This window comes from Moschus berezovskii, chromosome 7, assembly GCF_049115385.1.
Source record: "Moschus berezovskii isolate FMDL1 chromosome 7, NW_MosBer_1.0, whole genome shotgun sequence".
Classification (NCBI taxonomy): Eukaryota; Metazoa; Chordata; class Mammalia; order Artiodactyla; family Moschidae; genus Moschus; species Moschus berezovskii.
This window is the reverse complement of record NC_142466.1, coordinates 58,186,588-58,203,953: the sequence shown is the minus strand read 5'-3', so window position 1 is coordinate 58,203,953 and position 17,366 is coordinate 58,186,588. Positions and strand designations below refer to the sequence as shown.

At 40.6% G+C, this 17,366-nt stretch overlaps 1 protein-coding gene across 4 annotated transcripts in view; it reads left to right on the top strand.

Annotated features, from left to right (window-relative positions):
* The window catches only part of TRPM6 (transient receptor potential cation channel subfamily M member 6), a 154,416-nt gene that overhangs the window by 16,331 nt on the left and 120,719 nt on the right, over positions 1–17,366 (top strand). For 2 of the 4 annotated variants that reach the window (XM_055426894.2, XM_055426891.2), the window contains exon 1: positions 16,291–16,345. The exons of 1 other annotated variant lie outside the window; for it this stretch is intronic. In XM_055426894.2, the coding sequence (XP_055282869.2) occupies positions 16,313–16,345 (33 nt within the window). In that variant the 5' untranslated portion in view covers positions 16,291–16,312. Of the gene's footprint in view, positions 1–16,290; positions 16,346–16,629; positions 16,930–17,366 lie in introns of those variants that run through there. One more of the 4 variants, XM_055426892.2, reaches the window with a different exon arrangement.

Here is a 17,366-nt window from a genome sequence, read left to right as displayed (position 1 = left end):
CATAACATAAGTGCAAGGTGAAGCAGCAAGTGCTGATGTAGAAGCTGTAGCAAGTTATCTAGAAGATAGATAATTAATGAAAATGGCTACAGTAAAAAAGAGATTTTCAGCATGAACAAAGCACACTTATATTGCAAGAAGATGCCATCTAGGACTTTCAAAACTAGAGAGGAGAAATCAATGCCTGGCTTCAGAAAGCTTCCAAGGACAGGCTGACTCTCTTATTAGGGGCTTATGTAGCTGATGTCTTTAAGCCGAATATTTTAAGCCCACAGTGGAGACCTATTGCTCAGAAAAGAAAGATTATTTTCAAAGTGTTACTGCCCATTGACAATATACCTGGTCATCCAAGAGCTGTGATGGAGATGTACAATAAAATTAATGTTGTTTGCATGCCTGCAAATACAAAGTTCATATATCAGCCCATGGATCAAGGAGTCATTTGTAATTTCAAGCATTATTATTGAAGAAATATATTATAGCTACCATAGATAGTGATTTCTCTGATACTAAGGAAATTGAAAACCTCTGGAAAGGATTCACTATTCTATTTAATGCATGCTAAGTTGCTTCAGTCATGTCCAACTCTTTGCAACCCTATGGATTACAGCCCATCAGGCTCCTCTGTCTATGGGATTCTCCAGGCAAGAATACTGGGGTGGGTTGCCATTTCCTCCTTGAGGAGATCTTCCCAACCCAGGGATTAAACCCACATCTCTTATGTCTCCTGCATTGGCAGGCAGGTTCTTTACCACTAGCACCACCTGGGAGGCCCATTCTATTTAATAGATACCATTAAGAACATTTGTGGAACTTCCCTGGTAGTCCAGTGGTTAAAGTCCGCCTTGCAATGCAGGGGATGTGGGTTCCATCCCTAGTTGGGGAACTAAGATCCCGTATGCCACAGGGCAACAAAGCCCATGTGCTGTAACTACTGAGCCCACGAGCTCTGGAGCCCACCCACCACACCAAAAGATCCTGCATGATGCAAGTAAGACCCGACATAGCCAAATAAATAAATAAATATATTTTTAAAGAGAACATTTGTGATTAATGGGAAGAGTTTAAAATATCAACATTAACAGGAGTTTGGAAAAAGTTGATTCCAACCCTCATGGGTGATTTTAAGGGGTTTGGTATTTCAGTGGAGGAAGTAACTGTGGGTGTGGTAGAAATAGCAAGAGAACTAGAATTAGACATGGAGCCTGAAGATGTGACTGAATTGCTATAATCTTATGATAAAACTTTAAAGAATGAGGAGTTTCATATTATGGATGAGCGAAGAAATTGCTTTCTTGAGATGGAAACTACTCCTAGTGAAGGTGCTGTGAAGGTTGTTGAAATGACAACAAAGGATTTAGAATACTGCATAAACTTTGTTGATAAAGCAGTGGCAGATTCTGAGAGGACTGACTTCAATTTTAAAGAAGTTCTACTATGGTAAAATGCTATCTCAGATCATTGCATGCTACAGAGAAATCATTCATGAGAGGAAGAGTCAGTCAGTGCAGCAAACTTTATTGTTGTCTTATTTTAAGAAATTGATTAGGATGTCCAAAGCCACCAGGACCTTTAGCAACCACCGCCCTGATTAGTCAGCAGTCATCAACATCGAGGCAAGACCCTCCACCAGCAAAAGTTTAGGGCACTAAAGACTCAGATAATGGTTAGAAATTTTTAGCAGTAAAGGATTTTAAAATTAACATACATACTTTTTAAAAAAGACAATGACATTTAATAGACTACAGTATAATGTAAATATAACTTTTATATGCATGGGGAAACCAAAAAACTCATGTGACTAGCTTTATTGCAATATTCTCTTTATTCTGGTGTTCTGGAACTCAACTCACAATATCTCTGAGGATGCTTATAATTTATTGGTTAAACAGACCAACCCTTCCTATGTGGGAGGGGACCATATAAAGGTGTCAATACTGGAAGGCAGGGATCACTGGGGGCCATCTTGGATTCTGGCTTCCACAATCTGAAACCCATTTGATGTGCTTAAATCCATGAGTTCATAGCAGAGAAAATTTAGAAACCTGTACCAGACATAAAAGACCCATATTTTAAAAAATAGGCAAGACTCGAGCAGCTAGGGATGCACATTTGATTGATAAAATTATAAAGAAATGCAAGGGAAGTTATCAAAGTCAGGAGAGTGGAAGTGAATGATTACTCTAAAAGCCAAGATAGTAGTTACTTTTGGAAGGGGTGGGAACAGTCTGTGATAGATATGGGGCACACGGAGAGGCTTCTTTGTGGCTAGCAAAGTTTTATTTTTTGAACTGCTGTCAATAATTTACTGAGACACTAATTTGTTTATCTGTGTTTTATTTTACAATAAAAAGATAAAAACATCTCTGAAAATAATACATCCATGTGATAAAATACTCAAACAGTGGAAGATTTTATATAGTAAAAAATCAATATTCTCAACTCATCTACTAGTCCTTGAATTTTCTTCCCTAGAGGTATCTGTTGTCACCTGCTTCTTGTGTATCAATCTAGAGATCTCATGCATATAAAGTCACACACACATGTATGTGTATAAATATGCATAAAATTTGTTTTCATTTAAAAGTATAAGTGGCAGAATTAGAATACCATGCACATATTCTGATCTTTATTTCACTTTTTTTTTTTTTTAAGTTTGCTCCAGTTCTTACAGCCAGGATGCTATTGTGTGTGTGTGTGTGTGTCTGTCTTTTTTTTTTGGCTGTGCTGGTCATTGTTTCTGTGAGGGCTTTTCTCTAGTTGCAGTGCATGGGCTTCTCATTGTGGTGGCTTCTCATTGCAGAGCACAGGCTCTAAGGGACCTGGGCTTCAATTGCTGAAGCGTGTGGATTCGGCAGTTACAACTCTAGCTGAGCTTCCCAGGTGGCGCTAGTGGTAAAGAACCCATCTGCCAATGCAGGAGACATAAAAGATGTGGGTTCAGTCTCTGGGTTGGGAAGATTCCCTGGAGGAGGGCATGGCAATCCACTCCAGTATTCTTGCCTAGAGAATCCCATGGCCAGAGGAGCCTGATGGAGTCCATGGGGTCGCAAAGAGTCAGACATCACTGAAGCGACTTAGCATGACACATCAGTATTGTATGTGATACAAGACACTGTAGATGTTACTAATACTAGACATCAAAAACAAAAAGATAATGTGAAAAAAATTCATATTTACTTACAGATAAAATGACTCATGCTTTGATACCAAAGAAGCAGCAATGTGATTACTTTATGGTATCTTTGTGTAATCAAAAAGATTGCCTCATGGTAGATTAGCCTATACACATGAGTTTGAGCAGGCTCCGGGAGATGGTGATGGACAGGGAAGCCTGGTATGCTGCAGTCCATGGAGTGGCAAAGAGTCAGACACGACTTAGCAACTGAACTGAATGAATAAATCATTATAAAATTTATGCAGCATGTAGGATTACAGTCCTATTCATAATACAGTATTGGAAATACTGTTTTGTTTTTTTAAAAAACCACGTACCTGTGATAATGGGCTGATACGCAGTTTCTCCAGTTACAAGAGAGAAGCGTCCTGTATGGTAATGTTACTCTTTGAAAGTAACATTATAAAACAGTAAAGAAAACGAACACATTATTAATTTATATTAAATATCATTACTTTATGCCTATGTAGGAATAGATCAGTACCTATGTATGTTTTATGCATTCATCATATACCTTTTTCTTAATTTTTTTCAATATTTTTAGACCATGCAGTTCTTCTGCACATTTTTTCAAACTGTCAAAAATATTTTTAAAAATTTTATTGTATTTGTCGAAAAATATCCATGTATATGTGAACAGCCTACCCACTCCGTCCACCCCAGACCAGAGGCTTCCCGGATGGTTCAGTGGTAAAGAATCTGCCTACAATGTAGGAGACTTGAGTTTGATCCCTGGGTCAGGAAGATCCCATGGAGAAGGAAATGGCAATCTTTCCAGGATTCTTGCCTAGGAAATCCCACGAACAGAGAAGCCTGGCAGGTTACAGTCCATGGAGTCAAAAAAGACTCCAACATGACTTTTCAACTAAATGAAAGTGAAAGTCTCTCAGTCATGTCTGACTCTTTGCAACCCCTTGGACTATACACTCCATGGAATTCTCCAGGCCAGAAAACTGGAGTAGGTAGCCTTTCCCTTCTCCAGGGGATCTTTCAGCCCAGGGATCAAACCCAGGTCTCCCATATTGCAGGTGGATTCTTTACTAGCTGAGCCACAAGGGAAGCCCCTTGCTGTTACAACTAAATAGCAACAACAAGTGAACCCACTCAGTTGAATGTTGTTCAGAGGGTCAGTTCCTATTTTTAGGCACAGTCCATGTATTTTAACCTGCAAATAGCAGTTTAAATCAGAAGGTAACTTTTCTAAGAATATACTTTATTAAGTCAGCAGATATGTTTCTAATTTCTTAATGTGGAGATACCTACCATTCATATAGATTTTGAAAGTGAAAGTGAAGTTGCTCAGTCGCTCAGTCGTGTCCGACTCTTTGTGACCCCATGAACTGTAGCCCACCAGACTCCTCCGTCTATGGGATTTTCCAGGCAAGAGTATTGGAGTGGGTTGCCATTTCCTTCTATAATAGATTTTGAAGGTACCGATTTCCTATTTTTCATGAAGTTTAAAATTTACCTGTTTCTTTCACCCAACTTCTCAACCCTTTGATTCAGACAAGATGACCGAGGGAGGGGTGGATTCTGGAGTTAGCAAAGTGCTTCTTCAGCATTTCCCTCAATGAACTCTGATTTTATGGCCAAGTGTTAAAACAACACACCTGGGATTAACCTTTGTGCTTCTAAGCTGATAACTGCCCGTTTATGGTGATAACCAAGATTAAAGGAGGCAGATGTACAGGCTTCTACAGCCTTTAAACTCTAATCTTGGGCCAGTAAATGTCTCCTGGGCATCACATTGTATTGTTTTGTTTTTATTTTTTAAACTTAGTCAAGTGTTAACTATTTTTTTCTTTTAATATTTACTGGTCTTTTGTTCACTTAACTAGTATTTATTGAGCATGTACCATTAAGTTAACAGTGGGCTACCATGGGGATGTGAAAAAAGGAAGCATAAACACAGAACTTACAGTCTTGCAGGGATTCACAATATATGCACATATGAACCAGTTAGTGAACAAGATGTATTATACATATCTTATGTTTGTCTCAATATATGTAAACATATATAAACATATGCAGTACACATGCATATTTACATGGGATGGCACAGATAATTAGAAAGTGGGCAAGATGCAGTATGGAAATTATTGGAAGGGACAATAAGTCAAAGCAGTTGGAAGGTGATGTGACTCTGATTGTCAGGCAAGACTGTGCTGCAGTAAGCTCTGGAGCTGAGTTTTTTCTTTTTCTTTTGAAATAAGACTCATGGCAAGTAGAAACAAATAATACAAAGAGGTCCCATGTACCATTCCCCCAGTTTTCCCCGATAGTAACATCTTATATAACTTGAGTACAGTACCCAAACTGGCATACTGACATTGGAACAGTCTGCAGCTCTTTTCCAGATCTCACCAGTTTTATATGCATATACTTCCATGGAGCTAAGTTTTGATAAACAAGTTCAATAGACCAAGAAGAGGAATGAGAAAACACTAGAGATAAGCAAAACCTCACAGGGCATTTATTTTGAAAAACTGTCCTGTTTCTTTTTCTTCCAACTCTTAGCCATCCCCTAAGTAAATTAACCACACTGCTTTCCTCACTGGGGGTTGACTTGTAACCGCCTCTTCACAGATTTTACCTAAGCACGTACTCCTGTTCTCTCTCTCTCTTTTTAAATTGAAGTATAGTTGATTTTTGGAGAAGGAAATGGCAACCCACTCCAGTATTCTTGCTTAGAGAATCCCATGAACTGTAGCTTGTCAGGCTCCTTTGTCCATAGGGTCGCAAGAGTTGGACACGACTCAATGACTAAACCACCGAAGTTGATTTACAATGTTGTGTTAATTACTGCTGAACAGCAAATTGATTCAGTTATGTTGTTGTTGTTCAGTGGCTATGTCGTGATTCAGTTATACATACATACATATGTGTGTGTGTATATATATGCACTCTTTTAAAAATATTCTTTTCCATTATGGTCTATCATAGGATTGAATTTATTCATCTGTGCTATACAGTAGGACCTTATTGTTTATCCATTCTGTATGTAAAAACTTACATCTACTACCCCCAACCTCCCACTCCATCCCTCCCCTCACCCCTCCACCACCCCCTCCCCCTTGGCAACCACCAGTCTCTTCTTTATGTCCATAATTCTGACAGAGGAAGTGGAGACAAGGGAGCTATTAAGAGAACTAAGCAGAGGAATATTGAAAAGAGACCTTCTTAATGAAAATACACCAGAATAGTATATTTGTTGTCTCTGACAGGCAGAGTCACCAGTGATTCATTCTTCATATTCTCTCTCTTTCTCCCTCATCCCCACTTTCTCTGTCTTCCTTGTATCTTTCTGAATTCTCCAAATTCTCTACATCTGGGATGCATTGCTTTTATAGCCAGAAAAATGAGAGTACTCTGGAATGAAAGAGGTACATGCAGGTTTTTTGAAGGAGTTCCCAATATGCTTAGCAGGAGGAGAGGTAAAATATGGAGCATTCTACCACCATGTGGAGGTAGAATACGCTCCACGTGGTGGAGGTGAGGTGGTTTCCAGATACCATGTACCTTCTGAATAGGCACAGGCACATACACAATTCAGAACTTTACAGAGGAGAAGTTTACTCTGAAAAGGGACAGATGCTACCTCTTCCTTGGTTCCTGCAATGAAATACGAAGCCACCATTGACACCATTGTGCAGCATCCTGCCAGAGTCAAGAAAGGAGTATGATTACTACTGAGCCTTAAGTGCTTTAAGTCCTGGGTTTACATCACCATTCTGGAAGAAGTTATACTGAAAACCTTGCACTTCCCTTAAGGCATGTTGAACTAAATCTGCTATCAGTAAGTGCTCATCCTCAGGAGAGGAGAAAGAAGAACAAGTAAAGTGTCTAGATATCTCTTAGTAATATCTTCCTGAAATACTTTTGTTTTCCTGAGTGGACCCGATACTAATGATGTTCCTATGATCATGTTCACAGATCCTTTTCCATTTCTGCACAGAGCATCAAAGAACAGTGTTTGGGCTTCTTGAGTCCTCTCTATGCTGTCCCAGATAGGACTTTAAATCTATAAATATTTATGCCATGCCCTTTAAATATGGCCTACAAGTCCACATGAAAGTATTTGTCTTCTAATCTCTCTTTATCTCAATGATGATTGCATTACTTGCAGTAATCATCTGCTGTTACAATTTTGATTTCCATTATGCTATTACTTTATAGATTATTTTATGGGAACATGATACTTATATATTCAATATGTTTGGCTTCTCCCTGTAGATACAATCATGCTGGCCTAAGGATACTAATGCCATAAAAAGCTAAAATGCTTCAATTTGCTTATTCTTCATGCTTTTAAAAAAAAGAGAATTTCTCAGTCCAATAAAATAGAGATACTTAGCAATTTTAATCTGTTTCTTGATAACTTTAAGATAGGGTAATCTGGAGCAAATATGATACTTTAGTAAGGATAATAAAGTTCCTACCTCAGTTTAATTTGGTTGTATAAACATTTCTTGCATGATGGACCATGTAAATGCTAGGTGATACAAAAATGAGAAAGAAGCAGTTCCTGTCTTTACAGGATGTACAATCTAGTCAAAACACAACAAAAATTGATGAAAGCTTTTAAATGAATATCCCTTTTGTCATTGTACCAAGGAGATCTGTAATAGTCAGAGACACTAGAGTGATTGTGAAGAACCTCCTGGCTGAATAGAAGTAGGGTATGGGAAGGACTGTGGGTGGCACAAGTGGTGGATGACTACATAAATGTGGGCACTTTTGTGAATAAAAGAGGTGCTACTAATATTTATGCCTATTCAAGAAGTGTAATCTTAGATTATTTTAGGCCAACAGGAAGTTATGATGCCCCTCGTTAAAAAATGTGATTTAGGAGAATTTCCATGAATCTAAATGGTAGGAAAGTGTATTTGTTTGCTAGCAGTGCCATAAATGGATGACTCAAACAATGGAAATTTTATTGTCTTGCAGATCTGGAAGTTAAACATCCAGAATCAAGGTGTTAGCAGGGTCAATTCCTCCTGAAGACTGTGAGGGAAAGATCTGTTCCAGGCCTCTCTCCATGGCATAAAAAGATTGCCTTTTTTCTATATCTTGACATCTTCTCCCCTCTATGCATGTCTCTGTGTCCAAATTTCCCCATTTTATAAGGACACTAGTCATATTATCTTACAGTCCATCCAGATGACCTCATTTATCCTGATTACCTCCATAAAGATCCTAACTCCAGATTAGGTCACATTCTGAAATAGTGGGGAGCAGTACACCAACATATCTTTGTTGGAGAGGGGCATGATTCAACTAGCAACAGGAAGGATGCTAGAAACTTGACAAGAGCACCACAATAAAAGAGATGTTACAGCTGGATGGCTAGTGGGTACCATCTTCATGATCAGGAGGCAGTTCTGTCATAGGCTTTAATAAGGTAAGGTGGGTAGGGAGAATAAACAGAAGTGGGGGTGACTAGAGAAACAGAAAGTCTGGGGGGATTATTAGTGTTCCACAATTCCTCTTTCCATTGGGCAATAAAGACTGGCCACTGATGGCAGAAGGATGTTCAAGTGGCAGTTGACTACAGCATGTAGAACCATGGGATGCCATGTCTGGGAGGTGCCACAAATAGGCTGGTCAATTTTTATCACATTGGTTGATAATTCTCTTCTTTGAGATCTGACTCTTCACTTATGAAATTAAAGCTATTTTTTCCTTTACCCATCTCTACAGGGATTTTATGATTACTAAAATAATAAATATGATGAATTCTGAGCTCTGTGGAGAAATAATCCTGAGTTAGTTCAATGTGTTTTAGGGACAGGAAGTACTAAGCTTAAAAAAAAAGGAAGCATCAGTTGAGTTAAGATAATACACAAATCTTTAAACATTAAAAAAAAATATAGCCTTAGTACATAACTTGTGGGCTCAATGGGCCTAGGAAGTGAGTGAAATGCATGGTTTATTAAGTCAGGAAGAATAAACAATCAGTAAAAGTATAATAGGGTTTCCTTGGTGGCTCAGTGGTAAAGAATCTTCCCGCAATGCAGGAGACTGCCTCCAATGAAGGAGACATGGGTTCAGTCTCTGGGTCGAGAAGATTCCCCTGGAGAATAAAAGGGCAACCGACTCCAGTATTCTTGCCTGGGAGATTCCATGGACAAAGGAGCCTGGCGGACTCCAGTCCAAGAGGTCACTAGAGTCGGACATAACTTAGTGACTAAACTGCCACCACAAAAATGTAATATAGGAATTTCTTGAATACTAATCCTGTAAATCATTCCAAGATATTTAAGAAGTTCATTTTAAATTAATCAATTTTTTTTTCAAAATAAGGCCTCATTATAGAATACTTGTGCTGTGTGCTTAGTCCCTCAGTCGTGTCCCACCCTTTGAGACTCCATGAACTGTAATCCTCCAGGCTCCTCTGTCCATGGGAGTTCTCCAGACAAGAATACTGGAGTGGGTTGCCATGCCCTCCTCCAGGGGATTTTCCCAACCCAGGTCTGAACCCAGGTCTCCTGCATTGCAGGTGGATTCTTTACCAGTTGGGTTAACAGAATACTTGGAAAAATGAAAAGTCATTTCTAATTTTTTTCTATGTGGTTTTGGACATTGTGGTTTAGTTGCTAAGTCAGTTTTTGACACAGTTGTACTCATACAGTACATACAGATATTCTAGCTCCCTTTTTGGTTTTGCATACTCTTCATTGTTAGCATTTTTTAATAGTTACATAATTGCCCATCTAATAGTTCACTTAATTACTTGTCAAATAATAGACTTCAATAACTTTCTAATGATTATGTTATATAATTTTGATATAAATATCTAATTATGTGAATGTGCATCGTATTAGGGCTTTGAGGGGCAAGAGACGTGATATTTCTGGGTCAAAGGATTATGAAGCCTTTTATGACAGCATTTTGTTCTTAGGTCAGTAAAACAGTTTCTATTTTACCAGAGCCTAAGATGACTAAATTGTACGGTTAGAATGTAGCAATTCTGAATTTAATATCTAAACATAATGACCCATCTTAAAGAAATTTGAATTATTATACCCTCAAGGATATTACAGAAATGCTTTAAAATTTTTTTTTCTTAAAAATTTTTGTTTGTCTGTGTGAGTATCTTTATCATCAAGTAAATCACATGCAATTTGTTTAGAGAAAGGTGTAATAGAAATACTTAATCAGTACTGGAAGTGTGCAGATAGTAATCACAAAATAAAACCTTACTAGTAAGTGGAAGTTAAGATTATTGTGGATAGGAACTCTGATAGGATGGAAACACCATGGGCCTTGGAGTCAGACAAACTGGAACTACAGCTCTGCCACTTATTCAATCTATGACTCTGGACAAGTTTTAAGTTTTCAGAATCTCAGTTATTGTATAAAATGGTGGTTAATAATGTATTAAATAAAAATAAGGCATATATCTAAGAGCCTAGCCCTCAGTGAGTGCCAACTTATTACTAATTAGGAGTAATTTCTTCCCTTCTTTATTCATGGCACACACTGAAAATCTAAAGAACATTTCAGGAGGAAATATATAATTTAAAATACTTAAAAGACTTTCATTTTAGTTGAAGGGACTCTATAAAAGAGTTTCGCAGCTTTCTGTAAGGCTTTATTATACTCTTTTAAAAATAAAAAACTGGACTTCCCTGGAGAAGACTCTGTGCTTCTGTTGCAGGGAGCATGAATTTGATACCTGGTGGGGGGAAGTTTCCCATGCCACACACCATGTGGCCAAAAAATAAATAAAGAGTTAAGAAGAAAAAAAGGCAATACTAGATAATTGAGTTAGGTATGGAAGGTTTAATTAGTTGGTTCCTTCTGGTTATTTATTTTTTCTGTCTCTTAGTTTCTTACCTGAAATGGAAAAACACAATTCCTTAAACTTGTAGTGGTTCACCTTTTAAGGAGAATAGGTTGAATACTGTTTCCTTTCAAGTAATTTAATCAAGAGAAGAGGGCTAAGGTTTAAAAATCTCCTGCTGGCCATTTAGTTGCTAGGTCGTATCTGACTCTTGTGACCCCATGGACTGGAGTCCACCAGGCTCCTCTGTTCACGGGATTCCCCAGACAAGAATACTGAAATGGGTTGCCATTTCCTCCTCCAGGGGTACTTCCTGACCCTGGGGTCGAGCTCATGTTTCCTATGTCTCCTACACTGTAGTCAGATTCTTCATTCACTGAGCCATCAGGGAAGCCCCATAAAAAATTTCTTACTAGCAGACATTTCTTGTTGAATAAATATATTCTTAACTGTGATATATACAAGTAATAAAAACCAAGTTCTGATTCAAACAGTCATCCAACTAAATTTTTAATGAATGCTTATTACATTCAAGGTGTGTGTCGAGAAAACAATGGATCTTTACAGTCACACACATCTGTTTTCAAATTTTTGTTGGCTTCACACCTAACTAGCTGTGAGACTGGTAACATTCGTGATGAAGATTTCTGACCCTCAGTGAAGCCTCACCAGAGATTTTGTGCAGAACAAAATTAGGAAAACGATGTGGAAAGAAACTGAGTTATCTATTGTGGCACAACACATAACCCCCAAGTTTAGTGGCTTAAAATACCATCAGTTCGTTATTTCTCATGATTCTGAGGGTTGGCTGGTTTCTCCAAGTGATTTTTCTTCCAGGATGGTGGTCTCAGGGCAGTATTGCGATAGGGTGAAGCCTGAAGCTGCAGGGCCACTGGAGGCCTAGGTCAGGAACTTAAACCACTATAGCCACATTTTATTGGCCACAAGTCTAGCTCAGACTCATGGGGTGGAGAAGAGATTAGGCCACTGCATGGGAGGGCTATTGCAAAATTACTTTGCAAAAAAGTATGCTGCTGGGCTGAGAGGAATATATGATTAGTAAATCAGTTATAGAATCAGCTGTGTCTGTCTTCAAGAAGCTGCAAATGATGCTGTCTCTCAGGGTGCCTAGCTCTTTGTTATAGTCAGTCTTCATCTTCCTCCTTTCTTCCCTTTAAGAATTATTCAATGTTGCATGTGAAGACTGTTCCAAAGGAGTTTGGGCTTGGTGTCAATGTTTGCAGTACACACTTTTAAACAGCACCCACAGCTACAAGAAGCCACCGGTGTAGGCTTGTATAACAATCTTGTGTGATAAGACACCCAGTTAAATTTGAATTTCAGATAAGCAGCAAATAGTTTTTTAGAATAAGCATGTCTTTTCTTGTTAACAGTTTGGCATATATTCTTCGAGGACTTTCCTGTGAATATTCCAACTTATACATATAAATTAAAAAAAAAACCCAGAGACATACTTACCTTTGCTAGTTGCTATTTTCCCTTTCCATATCTGTACATGTAGATCTAACTCATTCTTTTAAAAACTGCATGGTGTTTTATGGTATGGACACATCACAGTTTATTTAAGCACCCACTAATGGCTGTTTGGATTATTGGCAATCTCTCTTCATTACAAAGGGTGCTACTGTATATATCCTTATACACATATCAGTGCATTTCTGAAATACGAAGTTCTAAGACTGAAATTGTGATGGAAAAGGTTATGCCTTGAATCCACATCTCTCTAGTGAAGTGATAGTCGCTCAGTTGTGTCTGACTCCTTGCGACCCCATGGACTATACTGTCCATGGAATTCTTCAGGTCAGAATACTAGAGTGGGTAGCTTTTCCCTTGTCCAGGGGATCTTCTCAATCGAGGGATTGCCTCCCGCATTGGAGGCGTGTTCTTTGCCAGCTGAGCCACCAGGGAAGCCCCCAGATCTCTAACATGCCTTCAAAAAGGGTATCATTTTAAACCCTTACCAAAAGTATCTGAGGGTTCTTGTTTCTCCCCTGGCCACCCATGAATATTTTAATCTTTGTTTATGTGACAGGATAAGTGATCCATTTTCACAGCAGAAAGACAAATTGGGAGCATACTCCCACAGAAGCACTGAATAAGAAAGACATCTATTCAGTAGGCATAAGAAAATATACTGCTATCTTTCAAAAGGAAATTTGATTTGTAGCTGTTTAGGAGAATAAATGGATGGAATTCAAACTTAGCACCTTTGGTTTGAATGGGAAGGTTTGAAAACAGAAACAGTCACACAAGAATGGACTGGAGGTCTGCATTTTATCCTTCCTTACTGGAAGCATGTGCTATACTGTGCTTCAGTCGTGTCTGACTTTTTGTGACCCTATGAACTGTAGCCTGCCAGGTTCCTCTGCCCATGGGATTCTCCTGGCAAGAATACTGGAGTGGGTTGCCATGCCCTCCTCCAGGGGATCTTCCTACTCAGGGTTTGAACCTGTGTCTCTAAAGTCTTCCCTCGTAGCTCAATCAGTAAAAGAGTCTGCCTTCAATGCAGGAGACCTGGGTTTGATTCCTGGGTCAGGAAGATCCCCTGGAGAAGAAAATGGCAACCCACTCCAGTATTCCTGCCTGAAGAATCCCAAGGACAGAGGAGCCTTGCAGGGCACAGTCTATGGGGTTGCAAGAGTCGGACACAAATGAACTAAGCATATTCTAAAGTCTCCTGCATTGGCAGGTGGGCTCTTTACCACTGGTACTACCTGGGAAGCCCCCACCTTTATTTAAATTAATAACCCATACCTTTAAACTTCTCCCACTGTGAAATCCCCTCTAGATTTATCATCATTTCCATTACCCACTTCAGAATGCTACTGCATTTATTTTGTTTCTTTTATGCTTCTGAAAGGAAAGTAGTGGTGGCTACCCAAAGTGAAAGCCATGAACAGGAGATACACTATGATTCACTGGGCATGAGTTTCTCGTCTTCTTGTTCTTTCTTCTTGGTGCAAAGAGAGTTATTTATCCAAATTAAGGAAAATGAGCCAAATCCAAGCTTGTAAAATTTTCTTTAGGAGAAGAATGCATATATTAGAACCTACTCCTTAGTAGTCCCCAGTAACTGGGACTCATTAAGATTTTCACATATAGGGAATTCCCTGGTGGTCCAGTGGTTAGAATTCCGTGCTTTCATTGAGAGGAGCACCAATTCAATCCCTGGTCAGAGAACTAAGGCCTCACAAACTGTGCAACATGGCCAAAATCAAACAAAAAACATTTTTACATATAAAAAAAGGGTTGTCATACTCATTTTTCTCTGTTGAAAAATCAGCTGTTTCCCTTCATTTTGAAATCACTAGGTTGACTTTAAAAGTTAGTGCCTTAAAGCCATGTTAGATCAGGAATAAAACATTTACAATGTTCAGGGTAAAAACAGAGATCTGATAAAGAAGAAAACAAAGGAGAAAAGAAAGGAAAGAGGAAGAAAGGGATTAGGAAAGGACAACAAATGAGAAAATAAAGCTGTGTATGTTGATGAGAGTTACCAGTGGTGACCCAGGTACTGTTTCACTTTTAATTGTTCCTCCTCCCTACAAACCCAAGCTTCTTGAGGACTGGACAATGTCTTATTCATCTTTGTTTTCCCAGCACCCAGCAGGATGTCTGACAAGCAGTCTGTGTTCAGGAAATACTTGTTGGCTTGAATTAAACCTCCCAAAACTACTAATGAACACCCTAAAGTTTAAATTTCATTGCTCTCCAATAGGCAAAGGTATACTTGTGGCCAGGAGATTTTTTTTTCTAGACAAGTTTTAAGTTGAGTGAGGTGCTTGTGAAAGATACAGATTCCTGGGCCCCACCCCAGAAATTATTATATAGATGGTTTAGGTGGCCTGGGTGGGGCCTGGGAATCTGCACTTTTAACAAATGCCTCAGTTGTTTCTGTTACAGCTTGGAGACCAAAGGCACCTTGTACTAGCACATCAGATGTTTTAAGCCCTAGAATTGTCCTGATATTTTAGACTCTGCCTTGAGGCTTGATCTGAAAAGAATATATGACTATCCAGACATGTAAATTTACCAAAGAGCTTAAACTAGATGTTAATTACAGTGCACCAACACTCTTAAGAATCTTGAGTTCCAAATGTTTAGTTTTCTTGGGGGTCTGCAGATATTTGAGAGCTCCCAGTCTCTAGTGCTGAGACAGACCTAACAGAGGAGATGTATGGAGAAATACCCGTCAAGAGGTGCTTACATGCCTTAGCGGGGCTCCTGAATCCGTTAACTGCTCACATTAAAATTTTGCGGGAACTGGGTCAAGGAGAAAGAGAGTAAATGTGTTAATAGAAAAACAAACAACAACAAAATGTTAATACGCAAATGAGATGTTCAAGTTTTCTAATAAAGAAAAATTAAAACCACATTGAGAAATGAGAGAAGGGACTTTCATTCTCAGTCCAGCAGTTCAGACTTTGCTCTTCCATGGCAGGGAGTGCAGGTTCATCCCTGGGTGGGGGAATTAAGATCCCATATAAGCATGGCAACCCACTCCAGTATTCTCGCCTGGAGAATCCCATGGACAGAGGAGCCTGGCTGGCTACAGTCCACAGGGTCCCGTGACTGAAGCGACTTATCAAGCGTGTATGCATGCTGCCTGGTGTGGCCAACAAGAAGTAAAAAAGAAGAAAAAAATGAGTGAAAAAAAAAGTGTCTGCAAATGTGAGCTCACTGGGCAGAAATTCAGAATGGACTAATTTGAAGTCAGTTAAGGATGAATAGCTACCATTGTTAACTACACTTGTAATAAGTGAGCCTCATCTCTGCCAACATACTGGGATTCACCCACAGTAACTGACGGCAGCCTTAAAAAGACTGCCTAACCAGGGGAACCCACCGAAAATACTGAAATCACATCACAAAGATTTTGATTGTATCTTCTGGATTTCAGAATAGCCTCTGAGGAAAGGGGTTTATTCACCATCATTCCCACTGTGTAGATAAACAAACAAACCCAGGCCCAGAGGGGTCGCCTAACACCCAATAACTACCAGATAGTATAAGACTGCTTGTTAGGTGTCCCCCCCGCCCCCGTGTCCTCCCAACATCACGCTGACTCAACAAGATCAACACAATTAAATATACAATTAGATATATCTGTCATGATGATGAAAATCCCATCTGACCCTCCCTATACTCATCCAGGTAAGGTCGGAATCACCTTCTACACTGGAGGTAACTGAGGCCAAAAGGTATTGTGACAAATCTATAGGGCTGTAAAAGGCAGCGTGTGGAGGTGGAGCTCAGATCTGACTCCACAAGTCAGAAGCTCAGATAAGGCTTTGGTAGCGGGGCCTGCAAGTCCCCTGGTAGCAAGGATGAGCGCTCCTTCCGCGGCGGAGCGCTTACAGGTAAGCCGGGCTGCCAGTCGGCGGGGCTGAATCTTCGGCGACTTTACCAGATTTGAGCCCAGGGCCCTGGGTGCTTTCTAGGTGGGGCCGGCCACGCGTTATTTAACTAGAATCTAGAATAGATGGGACTTACGAAATATCTGCTCTCAACTCCTCTGGTCTCCACCCGGAGCCGATTATCATATTTGAGGGTTCGCTACCGTAGGACACTTAAGTGCACGCCCCACAGCCCAGGTTCCGGGAGCTGGAATGGGGCCAGCGCGGAGGTGGTATCAGAGCGGAAACCTAACGGGGCTGGGGGTCCGCTTAGGGCGGTGGGGAACCCGTCCCGGGAGAGGAGGCAGTTCTCTGGTTCCATTCCGGGCGGGCGGCGGAGGAGACCGGACGTGGCGTGAGCCGGGACCCGGGAGGAGAGAAGGCTCGGTTCGGAGCTGAGAGGCACGTCTGGGCGGCGCAGACCTGGAGAAGCCCGGCGTCGCGGCTCCGGGAGGCGGCGGGAGAAGTGCCCAGGCCGCTGCCTGCACCCTTACGGGCCCCAGCGAGGCCCGCCCCGGAGTCCCGGAGCGATGAGAGTGCAGGTCAAGGTAAACGCCGCCTCCCCGAACACCCTCCCGGGGTCCCCTTCCGGGGCTCCGCTCCATCCTCTACCTCCCACCGCCCGGCTCGCAGCGAGAGCAGCGCGCTGGCTCCTCCCGACTCCCGTCCGAAGTGCGATGGGAAGTTTTGTTTTTTTTTTTTTTTTGTGGAGGGGAGAGGGAGGGCACCCCCGGCTGCTGGGGAGCCTTGAAGGAGCTTGGGGAATTGGGGACTAGAGTGGAGACCGTGGTCGTGCCTTGGTCTCTTGTAAGGCTGCCAGACCTCGAACTGGCTATCACCTATCTGTTTTGTCTGGACTGGCACACATGTGTGAAGTAGTACGGTTTATTGTGCACGTTTTATTCTTGCATTTCGGCATAGTCTGGTTTTTGGTACAGACTGTTAAAGCCAGATCAGCCGAATTCGCATCCTCGCTTCACCAGTA